The sequence below is a fragment of the Cajanus cajan genome, chromosome 4 (assembly GCF_000230855.2).
Source record: "Cajanus cajan strain Asha chromosome 4, NIPB_CcT2T_4, whole genome shotgun sequence".
Classification (NCBI taxonomy): domain Eukaryota; kingdom Viridiplantae; phylum Streptophyta; class Magnoliopsida; order Fabales; family Fabaceae; genus Cajanus; species Cajanus cajan.
Genome location: NC_138520.1, coordinates 8,714,546 through 8,730,346, shown reverse-complemented (window position 1 = coordinate 8,730,346; position 15,801 = coordinate 8,714,546). Strand labels below are relative to the sequence as shown.

At 33.9% G+C, this 15,801-nt stretch overlaps 1 protein-coding gene and 1 long non-coding RNA gene across 3 annotated transcripts; one reads left to right on the top strand and one right to left on the bottom strand.

Moving 5' to 3' along the window:
* Positions 1-1,830: 1,830 nt before the first annotated feature.
* On the bottom strand, positions 1,831-3,841 carry LOC114916078 (uncharacterized). The gene is made up of 2 exons (XR_003804395.2): positions 2,322-3,841; positions 1,831-2,150 (listed from the first exon to the last, which is right to left on the bottom strand). It is a non-coding gene; the product is annotated as an uncharacterized LOC114916078 (long non-coding RNA).
* A 5,178-nt stretch (positions 3,842-9,019) lies between these two features.
* On the top strand, positions 9,020-15,471 carry TOC34 (translocon at the outer envelope membrane of chloroplasts 34). 2 transcript variants are annotated; one of them, XM_020363568.3, is made up of 8 exons: positions 9,020-9,149; positions 9,489-9,598; positions 9,719-9,826; positions 9,932-10,056; positions 10,203-10,467; positions 14,655-14,723; positions 14,808-14,969; positions 15,074-15,471. In XM_020363568.3, the coding sequence occupies exons 2-8, from the start codon at positions 9,500-9,502 to the stop codon at positions 15,185-15,187; spliced, it is 942 nt and encodes a 313-aa protein (XP_020219157.1). In that variant the 5' UTR covers positions 9,020-9,149; positions 9,489-9,499; the 3' UTR covers positions 15,188-15,471. The 2 variants fall into 2 exon arrangements, with proteins under 2 accessions (XP_020219157.1, XP_020219158.1); XM_020363569.3 differs by lacking the exon at positions 9,020-9,149 and adding an exon at positions 9,165-9,245.
* The last annotated feature ends 330 nt before the right edge of the window (positions 15,472-15,801 follow it).

The following is a 15,801-nucleotide window of genomic DNA, read 5'->3' as shown; positions in this document are numbered from 1 at the left end:
TTAGGACCTTGAAAACTTTTAATAATCCAATCCCACTCCCCTCCCCCTCCCAACAATCACTTCTCAAGATTCATAATAATTGATAACAATCATCGGAGATTGGTATGGATTTATATGCATGGTAGGGATTGTGTTGTATCATGATAACTTAGGTCAAACCTTAGGTTTTCATGCATCTATTAGACTAAGAACTTGTATGTTATAAGTTGAAAGTTAGTCATACAACCTTGTGAAAGTGATTAAGGTTATGTAAATCATTCTTCATTTTTTGTTTTGTTATTATGTGATTGTGGTAAGAACAGACCCTAAAAAGAACTAATTTTTTAATGTCATAACATAAGGAAGATTTAATTTTTTGACATCCAAGCGATTTCAGGAATAAAGATAGCTTATTTCTTTGACATAAGCATTTTATTTTGGTTGTATATAACTTATTTTCTTTAATGTACATATTATGTAGTATTGTTTATATTTGTGTTGCTTAGATGATTGTGAAATACCATTGACAACAACATAGGTTTAATATCATGTATTATGTAGGATATACAGTGTGTTAAATTTGTATGTTATGATCACTTATTATTTTTTCAATATGTCATAAATTAAAGTATTCATCGGAGAAAATAATTTCAAACAAGTTGACTATATAAAAAAAATGTAAATAAGGTTTTCTTCAAGAAAAAAATTTAGGGAAAAAAGTCCATGTTTTATAATTTAACAAATTAAATTAGAATTAGTTTTGCAAATTAATTAAATAAATTAAAATAGTTAATTTGTTTGGTTGTCAAACAAATATTGTACAACTTTTCATAGAATCATTGGGTAGTTTAACAAATTTAAATCAGATTACACAAATTTTGCATAAAAATATACTTCGTTAAATATGTATGTTCACACACAACGTACAAGTACGCAAACATCATTTTATAAAAATCATAATACATACTTTTACAAAAGCTTCTTCATACTATTAAAAATTTTATCCACCTTTTTAATAATATGAAGCATAAAAAATACACTTTATCAAACATAAATGTGCACACACGGTATATAAGTATACGAGCATCATTTTATAAAACCCACAACACATATTTTAACAAAATTTTCCTTATACTATTACCAATTATTTATTGTAACGTGTTTCTTCTTCTTTGGCGTTGAATGTGCTTGTGTTTTGATCACATGTTTTCAACAAAAATTTTCAAAAGCCTTTCAAATTGCCTCCACTTATACATGGTGCAACGCAAAAGTTAAATGAATCCAACTTGAATGTGTAAAGGAAAGTTCAAACGTGTATAGGATTCAATTACACTTATTAACTTTGATTTTTTAACATAAACCTTAACTATCATATCTTGGTAAAATGTAGGTAGCAAGTGACTTATGATGTTATAATCTTGAATACATTATTGAACCAATAAATGTAGTACAAACTAGCATAATTTAATTCCAAACTAAACTCCTATCAAAATGCCCAATACACACACTTTAAATATTCATGTAGTTTTTTTTTTTATAAAAAAAAGGCAACTAAGTATCCCCAAAGAAGTAGTAAAAATAGAGTTTGAACTTTAACTAATTTTGGAAGAATAGCTAAAAAAACTAAACTATCAAACTACACATGAGGTGAAAGGGTTTACAAATCTAAAAAAACGACATGTTTTACTAATAAAATATAGATACCATCAAAATCAATTAAACTTCAAAATTATATATGAAATGTCTTGATAAAAGATAATTAGATTCATTGGTGTAACTTGAAAAGTAGATGGTACAGAAACAAAAACCAAAAAAAGAGAAGGAAAAAAAATAGTATATGATATTAGGAAGTTAAAACAAAATGAAGGTCTATGTATGATTATTCATTACTAGATACCTTTTTAGAGGAATATGTTCTCTGCAAGTCAAATCAATTTTGACATTATAAACAACTACATTCTCATCTCTGAGTGAAACTCCACCATGCTTCAATCAAATGATTTATGTGTAAAATAATATGAAATTCCTTATTGAATAATAAGAATCAAAAGTACATGCAAATGGAAAAATTTAACGATATTAAAAACTTGAGATCGAATAATATCTTGAATAGTGACTTTCTTAAAATTGTCCCCCATGTCCTTTGGTACAAGATGCTACTCATTACATAACTGCAAAACAAAAGAGAAACTTCCTAAGCTTCAACAAAACTATAGAATTATAATTGAATAGATAAAAGATACAAACATTTAATAATCCAAAGCATAACCGACAACAACAATAAAGGTCAATAACTAATAACATGTTTGATTAAACACAAAAATTAAGATTCATTGGCTTACATGTATGTATTCTGTTTCCAATTACAATTTTGAAGTCGTCTAACAAGCTTCATTCTTGATACTTTTTTATGTTTATGTGTCATCACACTTAAATGACACGTGAATTTACTATTATTTAAACATATTTGATATAGAAGCATCTCTTATATTAATAACACCCTTGACAATTTAGAATCTGAAGTAGTAACTATTCAATTAATCAAAATCCACATCGATCCATAAAGGCATACAAGCCCAACTAAAGAAAAAGAACATTTTGCCAAAAAAATGCTAATTGATGGAAAAAATAATAACAACATCACAATGAAACTCCTATAAAAATGAACACATTGTCACTAGTTTTCTCTTCAAATTTCAAAACATAATTTAAGATTGGAAGTGAAAAGACAGACAAGAACATTATGTACAACGCTTGAATCTAAATATAGTATATATTTTGGAATGCATGAACAAGAAAGATGGGTAAACAAGACTTGTGGATGAAATGTGTGAACGACAGAGGTATGTAAACGAGATTTGTGGATCAAATGACTCAATAATTCTAATAGGAATCCAGTTGAAAGTGATTGTTTGGTTGCGATAAAACAGAATTGAAATTATAAGGCTCGTGTTGCTTGAGAACTTTTAACTTCAAACGCAATAATTGAAATTGAAATTTTGTAGAATAGATGAATTTTAATCATAAAAAAATGACAAGTAAATCACTAGAAAGTGTATCAAGTTTTGGTGTTTTATATTTTAGATATTACAACACTTTCTATCAGTTTATTATAATCTTTAAGAAAGTGATTTTTTGAAGTAATTATTAAATTTTTTAAGCAGCAATGAAATCATAAACTAATTATACTTGATAAATACAAGAAAGTCTAACCAATTAGTGACAAGTAAAATAAAATCATAGAGTTGATTTTGGATAATTGAGAAAGAATAAAGTTATGAGTTTGAGAATACTATTTATCAAGATAATGCAATTCCATTAGTTGGTGAATCAAAAAATAACATAGGTTAATGTTTAATTATATTGAATATGTTATATTTTGTAAGTATTATTTAGTTAAAAGTTTTTTTTTTCCTTTTTTTATTTTATTTTTTATTTTTTGATTAGGTGACAAAGTGATTCAAGATTTTGACCAACCAATTTTAGATTCACATGATCATCAACTTGGGAGTGGAAGTGGTGCTTATGGAAGCAATGCAATTGCTAACAAATGGCATTTGATGGATTTGACCTTAATGAATATTATGACTTTGATAATTTTGATTAGTTTTTAAAATTTTGAATTTAATTGTGAGCTTAATGTTAGTAATATTGTAAGGCATAATTGGATATTTCTCATTTGAATTTAGATGTGAACTTATTATCATTATCAATATATATTGATATGTATTTGACATTTTCTTTTTGGATTTAGATGTGAACTTATTGTTACTATAAGATATTGTTGAATATGTGTATACTTTGAATGTTAATAACCTATATAATGATATTTTATTTTTAGATTTTAATAAAGCAAACTAAACAAAGTTATAAGATTTTGATTATATATATATATATATATATATATATATATATATATATATATATATTTTTTTTTTTTTTTTGTTAATATCGACTCAATCAAGGTTCTACTAACCTTAAACAAGTACCTTGTTCTTACCGGAAATCTACTGTAGAGATGATCCTCCGAGTAAGATTGGTGAGCCTCCTTCGCTGGTACGCTTGATGCTCCAAGATGGGGGTGGTACCTGCAAAAGAGACTCTGATGCTAAAGTTAGGGTTTGTATGAGTGTGAATCTCATATAAATAATGCACGTACCTTGGTGTTAATTAGGGTTGTGTTGGGCCTTGGGCCCGAGATCAGTTATGATCTGATTAGGATGACGAGCTGACGTCACACAGCGCGTGTCCGAGGTCGTCCTGAGCTGTGGTGCCGGGCTCGGAGCTCGGCTTCGCAGTACGGATAGTACACTAGCCCCCCGAGCTCCGAAGACCGTAGGTCGAGGAGTTAAGACCGAGCTCGTCAGGGAGCAGTGACCTTTCGCGCATGCTTGCCTGTCAAGATGCCATGTGTTGCAACTGTCACCTCGTTCTCGAGAACGTGCAGGCGGCATGGTAACAAGATTGTATTTTTATCTGTTTGATGATGTGGCCTCTTTGGGCCGATGTCGTATTCCGATGTCCATATTTCATGGCCGAGCTGAGGAACTCGGCAATGATGAGTTTAATGCTTGGTCAGACTGGTAAACCTTTGATTGAGTCAATAGATTGGTGAGGGACAAGACGACAACTTGGCTGGCCAGTACACTTGCCCCCCAAGCACCGAGTGATGTAAGAGCGAAGGGGCTTCTGAGGAGCTCCTAAATTTGTTGTTTGAAGGTTTGAGCTCGACCTTGGTTAAGAAAATGTGATCTCAAGGTTTGGACTCGACCTTGGCATATCAAGGTTCGAACTCGACCTTGGTTAAGAAAATGTGATCTCAAGGTTCGGACTCAACCTTGGCATATCAAGGTTCGAACTCGACCTTGGTTAAGAAAATTTGATCTCAAGGTTCGTACTCGACCTTGGCATAACAAGGTTCGAACTCGACCTTGGTTAAGAAAATGTAGTCTCAAGGTTCGGACTCGACCTTGGCATAATAAGGTTCGAACTCGACCTTGGTTAAGAAAATGTAGTCTCAAGATTCGGACTCGACCTTGGCATATCAAGGTTCGAACTCGACCTTGGTTAAGAAAATATGATCTCAAGGTTCGGACTCGACCTTGGCATAACAAGGTTCGAACTCGACCGTGGTTAAGAAAATATGATCTCAAGGTTCGGACTCGACCTTGGCATATCAAGGTTCGAACTCGACCTTGGTTAAGAAAATATGATCTCAAGGTTCGGACTCGACCTTGGCATATCAAGGTTCGAACTCGACCTTGGTTAAGAAAATGTGATCTCAAGGTTCGGACTCGACCTTGGCATATCAAGGTTCGAACTCGACCTTGGTTAAGAAAATATGATCTCAAGGTTCGGACTCGACCTTGGCATAACAAGGTTCGAACTCGACCGTGGTTAAGAAAATATGATCTCAAGGTTCGGACTCGACCTTGGCATATCAAGGTTCGAACTCGACCTTTGTTAAAAAAATGTGATCTCAAGGTTCCGACTCGACCTTGGCATATCAAGGTTCGAACTCGACCTTGGTTAAGAAAATGTGATCTCAAGGTTCGGACTCGACCTTGGCATATCAAGGTTCGAACTCGACCTTTGTTAAAAAAATGTGATCTCAAGGTTCCGACTCGACCTTGGCATATCAAGGTTCGAACTCGACCTTGGTTAAGAAAATGTGATATCTCAAGGTTCGGACTCGACCTTGGCATATCAAGGTTCGAACTCGACCTTGGTTAAGAAAATGTGATCTCAAGGTTCAGACTCGACCTTGGCATATCAAGGTTCGAACTCGACCTTGGTTAGTCGTCATGGTTAATGTGCCAATACCGAAAATGTATGGGAATGGAGTTGCTTTGTTGATTTATTTCTGAGGGGTGCCTCGTTAAAACCTTCCTTGGCCAAAAACCCTTTTCTTTAGTGGGAAAAAAGGCTGAGGAGGAAAAAGAGTACATCCCCTGAATTTACAAGTTAAGAGAAATAAAATTTGAGGTGGGTGGAATTCCAAGTTCCAAATTTTCCTTTGGAGGGGTCTGTTCTTGCTTCTCCTCGTAATCGCCAAACAAGGTCGCCAACTTTAAATGTTCGTGGCCTGACCTTGGTCTTGCTTTTCTTGTGGTTTGTCACGAATTGCCTTGCGGAACTCGGCATGCTCCTCCATCTGGATGTACCCAGCAGCGTGAGCTCGGAGCTCGTCCATATCGTGAGGGGCCTCACGGAATAGGTTGTCGACAAAGGGCCCGGGCTTGAGTGCCATGAGCATGGCATGCAGGGCGACCTCGGGGTTCAGATTTTTGATCTTAACCGAGGTGGCTGCAAATCGCTCCATGAACGCCCGAAGTGGCTCGTCGTCGTTCTGTCTGAGGCTGGCTAGGGCGGCCGAAGTGATGTGGTGAGGTCGGCTCGTTGCATACTGCATTGTGAACCGCCTGACCAGAGTGCTGAAGCTGTCGATTGACTCGGTAGGTAGCTGGGTGTACCAGTTGAGCGCGGCCCCTTTGAGCGAGGTCAGAAAAACCCTACACAGAATAGCATCGTTATTGGTGTAGAGGTTTACCTGTGTGGTATATAGGTCGATGTGCTCATCGGGGTCCGTCGTGCCATCATAGCGATCAAGGTGGAGAGGCTTCCACCCCTGAGGGAGTGGTGTCTCCATGATGCCGTCCACAAAGGGATGACGGCGGAAGGTTGCTTGACCCCCTGTGACATGAGTCGGGGCTTTGCTGACTTCATGGACTGATTTGTTCGTCGGAACATGAGACCAATGCGTGGCAGGTCGTGGAGTCGGTGCCCTAGTCGCAGTTCGGGGCTGAGAGACTGAGTGCCCTTCTTCCTCGTGGAGGTTGCTCGCCTCAGGAGGATGATCAGAGGGGCGCCGAGGGAGCTGGGCACGAATTCGCTCGTTTTCAGCGCGTAGCGCCACTAGATCTGCTTCATTGGCGTTCCGCATCGCAGCTAGGTCGGTTTCGTGCTGGGCACGCATGTTTCGCATATCGGCGTCGTGTTGCTGCCGCATCTGTTCGACCTGGTCGATCAGTCTCCTCAATGTGGCTTCGTTGTCCATGGCAGTTGAGTGGTTTGCGTCGTCTGTTGCGCGTCTGCTATGGCTTCTGGTGAATACCATAAGCGTGGTCGATAAGAGCTGTCATGGTGGGCGCCAAATGTTCTTACCGGAAATCTACTGTAGAGATGATCCTCCGAGTAAGATTGGTGAGCCTCCTTCGCTGGTACGCTTGATGCTCCAAGATGGGGGTGGTACCTGCAAAAGAGACTCCGATACTAAAGTTAAGGTTTGTATGAGTGTGAGTCTCGTATAAATAATGCACGTACCTTGGTGTTAATTAGGGTTGTGTTGGGCCTTGGGCCCGAGATCAGTTATGATCTGATTAGGATAACGAGCTGACGTCACACAGCGCGTGTCCGAAGTCGTCCTGCGCTGTGGTGCCGGGCTCGGAGCTCGGCTTCGCAGTACAGATAGTACATACCTTAACCAATCTAATTTTAAAAAACATAGATTTGTACTATTGTTACAAGTTAAATTTATGTAACTTTCAAGACAAAAAAAAAGTATGGTAAAGGCTTAAAAAAATAGGCATCGTAATTCATTACAAGTTATAGTTACTTACATTAAATTTTATTTTTATAAGTTACATACCTATATTCTATCAATTATTGTTTACTCTTATTTATTTAAGAGATCAACTCATATATATATATATATATATATATATATATATAGTATGAACAATATTTTATACGAGAATGTTTTTAGATATTTTTTTTTGATGAAAAGTTTTTTAGGAATTCTTTTAATTTCATATATAATTCATTTCTTATTTATCATAATTATTTATGAAGTAAATTTTAATATTTTTAAAATAAAATTAATAAATAAAATAATCTAGTACTACAATATAAATTATTTATCATAAATTTAAAATATAATTTATATATTTAAAATATCTACTTATTCAAACTTAAATATAATTTATATATTCAAGCATAATATAATTAAGGAGTTGAATATAAGTAAATAATGTATTAAACTTAAGATCGAATCAAACTTAACTTATCTTCGAGTCGAACCAAATTAGTTGAAGGTGAAACCTAAAACACTAATATGAAAAAGAATAATGATTAATTATTTATATAAATTATTTTAAATTTTAGTCTTATATAATAAATATTTAAATTGTATATTACACATGTGTATACCAATAATAATATATGAACAGACAATAATTTTTCTTTTGTTATGTTACTATCTAATCACAATTAATTTATTATTTTTTATAATAATTATTTAAAATAAAATAAAAATCTATTACATTCTTTTACTTTAAACTACCATCACAAATAATAAGAAAGTCTCACTCAATTAATATAAACTCCTTAATATAAGTCCCGTCGATACAAATAAAAAAAAAAAAAAATCCTAAATCAGATTATGAATTTGTCTTCATTAATTATTTATTTCTTCTCTAACTATTGTTAATTTCCTCTCATTTGTAAGGAGAAATTAAATAAGGCATGATTCACGCATATTTTATTTATCTTCTCTTAAACAATTTTTTTTTATTCTCTCTTTTATGTTTTCTCTTTATTTTATCTCTACCAAACACACTATAACAAATTCCAAGCGTGTGGTTCAGCGGTAGGGGTTGATCCATCCTTAAGCAAGGTTAGGGGTTCGAATCCTGCTTTGTGTATGTAGCCGTGTTAAATCTTGGAGCCAGCTATCCCACCTTTTAAACGAACCTAAAAAAAAAAACACACTATAAATTTATGATTTTGTGACGAATTTTACTATAATTGTTTTTTCTCCAAATTATGTAGCATTGCTCTAAATTAAATTACTTAATCTTTGCTTGCAATGTTAAATATTCAAATTACTAAACTGTTCTCTTTAGCAAAAATTTAATACTCAAAAACCCATTTTATTTTGTACAAAAAAGAATGCAATTTTTTTTCGAATAAAAAAGTATAATATCTTCTAAAATCAAGGTAAAATGATAAAATCCTAAAATCAAATAATTTAATTTCTAAAACAAATAATAATGTCCAAAAAAAAAAAAAGAAGAAAAAGTAGCGAGAATAAGTGAGTATTTAAAGGACAACCTAAGGGTCGAAGTCGGACAGTGGAGCTATCAGAAAGCTGGAATAGTCGGATAAGGAGGGTAAGGGCGGTCGCACCGTTCAAACCCTTATTCTCTTCTCTTTTCATTTCATCACTCTCTTCCTTCGCAATTTCATTTTCACTGTTTTCGCTTTAGGTTTTTCATCCTGTACATATGATTGATTCTTCAACATTTTACATTTCCATGCCAGTATTTTACTCATTATTGTTCTCAATTCACCTTACATTTCGTAATTGTGCTGAATCTTCGGTTAATAACATCTATTGTTTTAGTCGGTTAGGTTTTCATGGTGCCTTGTTGAATATGCACTGAAACGCAATTATTTTCTTCTTATAATTGTTTTGAGTTTTGTCCTCTTTTCCGATGATGTGTTTGCAGAACATCCTTCAATGGCGTCCCATATTACCCGTGAGTGGTCAGGAATCAATACATTCGCACCTGCTACGCAGACTAAGTTGCTTGAACTCTTGGGAAAACTTAAGCAGGAGGTTTTGTTTTATTTATCCTCTTAAATTATGCCTAATTTTTAATGCTTATTATTGTTGATTTTATTTTACTTCTGTATACATTTTTTTACTGCATGCGAATTTATGTTTGTTTTGGTGTAGAATGTGAACTCCTTGACTATTCTTGTGATGGGAAAAGGGGGTGTTGGAAAATCTTCGACTGTGAACTCCATCATTGGGGAAAGAGTGGTTTCGATTAGTCCTTTCCAGGTATGTGCCGAGACTTTCCTGTGGTGGTTTATAGGGTGGTTATTGCGTTGTTGTGCCATTATTATGTTTGCTTGTGAGTGATGTTTTTCTTATTATGTTGCAAAGTCGGAAGGGCCGAGACCTGTGATGGTGTCACGATCAAGGGCTGGTTTTACATTGAACATTATTGACACTCCTGGTCTCATTGAAGGGGGATACATCAATGATATGGCACTTGATATAATAAAACGGTATGCTTAATTGCTTATGTTTAGCATGTAACACTCCACCTTTAAAGCATGTATTTGGTCTTTAAACTGATGTACTTTGTCTCTTCTTTCAAATACTCACCATTTTTTCCTTCATGTTTTGTGGGAATTTGTGTTTGTTTGAGTAGTTTCCTTCTGAACAAGACCATAGATGTGCTGCTTTATGTGGATCGCTTGGATGTGTATAGAGTGGACAACTTGGACAAGTTGGTTGCCAAAGCTATAACAGATAGTTTTGGCAAAGAAATATGGAACAAGGCTATAGTAGCACTCACACATGCCCAGTTCTCTCCACCAGATGGATTACCTTATGATGAATTCTTCTCTCAAAGATCTGAGTCTCTCTTGACGGTTCTTAGGTCTGGTGCCCGAATAAAGAAAGAAGCCATTCAGGTATTTTTCTCTGTAACTTCAATCATATCCTTCAAATGCATATATGTTTGACAAAATTGTATAAGCATCAGAAGTTAAAGCATTTATATTTCAGTGCTCTGTTCTTTGAATGGGCACGTATTTATCAACTCCAAATAGTGGGGCAGACCAGCCAACCCCAAAACTGCTATAGCAGGATGGCAGATGGTGGGATGATTGGAATTTTGAAGATTGTATATACAAGCTAGATAATATATATTACACATATATAAATGCTCAAATATAAAAAGTTACACAGCGAAAGATGTATTTGTAATTAAAAATCTAAAGTCACATTAAAAGTATATAGATGAAAGAAATTTAAGCCTCCAAGTGGATAATGTCATCTATTTGAGGTGATGGACTCTGATAGATCCTGACTGCCTATTAAGGTTTATGTGAGGAGGAAGAGGCATAAAGGGAGATCATTCCCTTATAACAGGTCATAACCTTGTAACAACACTAACAGTTGTTAATTAGTTGTAGAACAACAAAGTGTATTAAATAGACTTGAGGGGAAAGAGGGGGGCATAAAAAATTGCAAGAAAGGAATTGGGAGAGTGCTGGTCTCTCAAATACATGTAAACCTAAGCAATCAGATCCACAACCAATAAAGAAATGCCCATTTTCTTATTTATAATCCATTCTCTATCGGACTCCTACCAAGCCATTGGCGTATCTCTTTCTCAGTATAGATTTTTCTTATATAATATTTCATATCATATAGTTAGCATATTGACTGTTAATCTTGTAGTGGAATTGGGATTCAAACCATGGATTTAGGAAACCTATTTTTTGAATCGTTAATCAAATCATATTGTGAATCATAAGATTCACGATCAATGATAAAATATAGTATATACAACTAACAAAGACAAAAGCACAAATTCTCAAATAATAATAACTATAAATCATTAATCTAAAAGCATTTCAACATGAAAAACATTAAAAGTCAAAACATAATTTGAACTAAATAAAATAAAATATATGAGTTCTGATTATTTGTATACTTAATATGCTTTCAATACAAAATATATGTTACAAATTTTCAGGATAATTAGATAATTTAAAAAATACTATTTCCGGGCCTTATTATAATACTCAAATAACTAATTCACCATGATTAAGAAATGTTAATTTTTTGGGTTAAGATCGATAAATGTCATCAACTTTTACTTCTTTCCAAAATTACGCCTAAATTAATGAGACACTTAATATATGTTTCCAAAGTTTTTGCATTCCAAGAACAAAAATAGGAGATTATTTGTATTTTAAGAGATATACATTACATGAATTTCACTTATTTATTGAACTAAAAAATGTATTTAATAAGGGCATTTTTGTTAAGTAAAAATTAATGCTTGAAATATAATAAATTGGGTCTTATAAATAGGACTAAACCAATTTGAAAATTTGAGTCCTATAAAAAGGACCGGCGGAAGTATCTTTAATAATTTTATAAAAAGTAATATATTTCTAAAAAACCATAACATAAATATATAATTTTTGAGACTTGCTCAAGATATAATTCAATTTTGAACTCAAGAAAAATACGTTAGACAAGGTCATGCAACGGTGACATACTCAATGAAGAGAGGCAGAAGCAAGTTGTTCTCACAACCTGTTGCCTGGTACAACAAGTGAATGCTGTAAGCAACCTGTTGCCCATTACTTGGTGTGATCACAAGTGAGCGAAGACAGTGCTCATTACCTGGTCGGTTGCAAGCAAAGGAAGACCCGTGATCACCTTTGGCCTATTCTCTGTCTTATCTAATTTTTTGAAAGGATTTTTTTTTTATAGCATTTTTAAAACTGTGTTTAGCACGATTCAGCCCTGTTCAGGGACCAACCTGTTGCAGAAGAATTGCACAAGTCATGTGCGGGATGGACTTTGTAAGATTTAGACACAATCATTTGATGCACAATTCATATCACCAAACCAATGAATTGTATTGTACGAATTGTTCAATACTAATTCCATGAATGTAATATGTATATATATGGTAAATAATGTAATAAATACCTCCTCTGGTCCTTATTAGGTCCTAAATTTCGAATTGGTTTGGTCCTTTTTATAAGACTCAAATCTATTTTGTCTCAAGCATTAATTTCTTTACAAAAGTACCCTTATTAAATGCATTTTTTGAGTTCAACAAGTATGTGGAATTCATTTAATTTATGTCTCTTGAAATACAAATAGTCTCATTTTTTGTTCTTGGAATGCAAAAACCTTGGAAACATACATTAAGTGTTTCATTAATTTAGGGGTAGTTTTGAAAAAAAAATTAGAAATTTAAGACATTTATTGATCTTAACTAAATAAACCTAACTTTTCTTAATCTCGGTGAATTAGTTATTTAAGTCTTATATTAAGGACTGAAGGTAGTATTTTATAGTAAGTTATTGTATTTGTCATGAATCAATTATGTTTAAAATATAATTTTAATATTTTTCTTTATGATTTTTACCTATGTACGTATCCTTTGTTAGTTTATCCTTTACATAGTATCATTTATTTGTGGGCTATGCATAAATGTATGATTCCAGTTTGACCCTGGCTCAACCATAGACCAGCCTCAAAACCTTGAACCTCTTTCTTTACCTGTTCATAGATTTGTCTGGTTTTAAAATAGAGGCCCAGCATAAACATAGTTAATAGTGTACTATAGCAGCAGCATAGCAGTGTGAAGCAGCCAGAGGCTGCTATTCTAGCCTCCATAGTGCAGAGTTTTTTGCATGATAGGAGTCTAAGCCACTGAATAGAAGTCTCCCAAAATTTGTGGTTGTTGCTGCCACTACTGTTGACCAAGGAAATTGCCTTCATTACACCTATTTTGGGACAGTGGTATTTTTATTATATATACGTATTTCAGTCTTTATATGAAAGAAAAGGGTGAGACCCATTCTATTTCTGCTGGAGAACATGAGACTAAACAGCAGCACTGACGAAGAGCACCTCCATTTCCAGAAGACCTACTCAACTTTTTGCTGAACATTTACCCTTTTTCTGTCCTTCTCTTCTGTTCTCTCCAACAGAGATCTCTGTCCCTGTTCTCTGTCCAACAAACCAACACAGGCCTTTCATTACACTGTTCTGTGCTTTACCTCTTTTCTTGTCTTCTAAGTTCTAATGAGTTTTGATCTCATGACTGTTCTCCACTTGTTTATTCCTCTACTAATGTTGTTGACAGCTTGTTCGTGTTTAGCTTAAGGCTGAATTTTTACTATTAATTATAAATGCATTTTATTCTAGGTAATCTTTATTTTTGAGCCTTTATATGTCAATATGTGCAGTATACATTTTTTAACTTGCACTATAATATTCAAAATAGTGGTTGTCCAATTACCTGCTATCCTGCTATAATAGTTCTTTTACTGGCTGCCCTGCACCACTATGTGGGATTTTGATACTATAAGCATAAATAATTGTTGCGAAACATTCCCTTTGTGTTGGTTCTTTGTGAAACTTTCCCTTTGTGTAAATTACTTTCCTTGTTGGTTATAAATATTTTATATTTATTTTTCTTAGAACGAAAGTTATGCCCAGCTTTACTTTATGCCTGTTTATTCCTTTTTAAAAAATAATTTCTATCTGTTGCTTTTCATTCATACCTCTTTTTCTGTGTGTATGATTAATATTTTTCTTGCTTTTATATCTTGCTTTTTTTGGTTAAAATCCTGGGCTTCATAGTGATATATTGCAAGAATTGGAACAGAAGCAATGTGAGACCCAAGTGTATCAATTAATAAATTTTAAAGATAAAAAAAAGACTAATGAAGGATGCCCCTTGGATAGGTAACTTGGATTCATAGCTTATCCTTATTTTGTTATGGGAAAGTGTTGTTTTTTTGGCTTTTCTTTCATTTTAAACTCTACTCTTAATTAACACATGGTTTCATTCTGGGGATTTATTTGATAGCTATTCTGTGGATTGAGAGCATCATTCTGTTGTGTAAATTACTTACCTTGTTGGTTGTAAACTTGTATATTTGTTTTTTTCTTGGAAAAAAGTTATCCAGCTTTACTTTTTGTTTATATGTTCCTTTTTTTTTTATAAATAATTTTAATGTCAAGAATTGCTATCTGTTGATTTCCACACATTTTTTTTGTGTTATAACTAATGATTTTCATGCTTATATGTTGCTTTTTTTTTTGGGTAAAATCATAGGCTTCTTCTATTCCTGTTGTTTTGGTCGAAAACAGTGGGAGATGCAACAAAAATGAAAGTGATGAAAAGGTCGGAGATCTGCTTCATTGCATTTATTTTAATTCATTTATCTTGCTTGGTCTGATTGAGGGAATGTGTGTTTCTTGGTGTCAGGTTCTTCCGAATGGGACTGCTTGGATTCCTAACCTAGTCCAAACAATCACAAATACCGCATTGAACAAAAGTGCGTCTATTCATGTTGACAAGGATTTAATTGAAGGGCCAAATCCGAATCAGAGAGGAAAATTATGGATTCCTGTGGTGTTTGCTCTCCAAGTACGCTCTTGAACTTGAAGTCTTATTTTGTTTTCTCATTAAACTGACAGAGGAGCAACGATTTCTTTCTCTTCTCTTGTTTATTTTATTGTTCCTGTCTGCAGTATTTCCTTCTCATCAAGCCAATAAAAGGACTGATTGAGAGGGACATTGAAAATGAGAGAAAGCCAGCATGGGAGAGACGTGATGCCGGTTTCCGGAAGAGAGATTTTTATTAGATGTGCACTTGAGTGCCGATGAAATTCCATTGATGTTTAGCTTCCTCTGCTGACACATTTGTCCATTGTCTTTTCCTTCTACTGTATTTGCTAGTATTCTGCGGCATAGGAATTTGTTTGACTTGAGAGGATTGACTGTATGTTGGGAAGTTGTTTGCCTTTGCATGATTTGTTTGTTAGTAGTTAAATGTCTTGTATACGTAACTCTAGATATGGCTACCATCGTTGATATCTTGATATCCTATTAAACTAGCCCGAAATAATGATATGAATATTGAAAACTACTTCATAGCACAACAGGGATTACGTGATAATGCTGGGGCTAATTTACACAACCTTTTTGGTTTTTCTTTAGTGCCTTCAAAAATAAGGGTTGGTTTGATTTCAACCGAGTGTTTAAATTGAAATCTACCCGCGAAATGTTCTGATTTTAGGTACTTGGTTTGGTTTTGTTTATCAACAGAACTTTTGGTCTCACATCTTTATGGCATTTGCTTCCTGCAACTCAACACGGATTATTAGAATTACGATGAAACTTGGATTCCCAACGACGATATAGCATATGATCAAGGGTTTAGATTATTTTGAAGTTTAATAGATTTGGTTTTTATAAA

What these genes read in the sequence shown, in the direction of transcription:
- TOC34 (XM_020363568.3), top strand. Translation starts at nt 9,500, where the DNA reads ATGGCGTCCCATATTACCCGTGAGTGGTCAGGAATCAATACATTCGCA. An exon ending in TAAAGAAAGAAGCCATTCAG is followed by an intron (nt 10,468 to 14,654) that starts GTATTTTTCTCT and finishes GTAAAATCATAG; the next exon opens with GCTTCTTCTATTCCTGTTGT. An exon ending in AAAATGAAAGTGATGAAAAG is followed by an intron (nt 14,724 to 14,807) that starts GTCGGAGATCTG and finishes TCTTGGTGTCAG; the next exon opens with GTTCTTCCGAATGGGACTGC.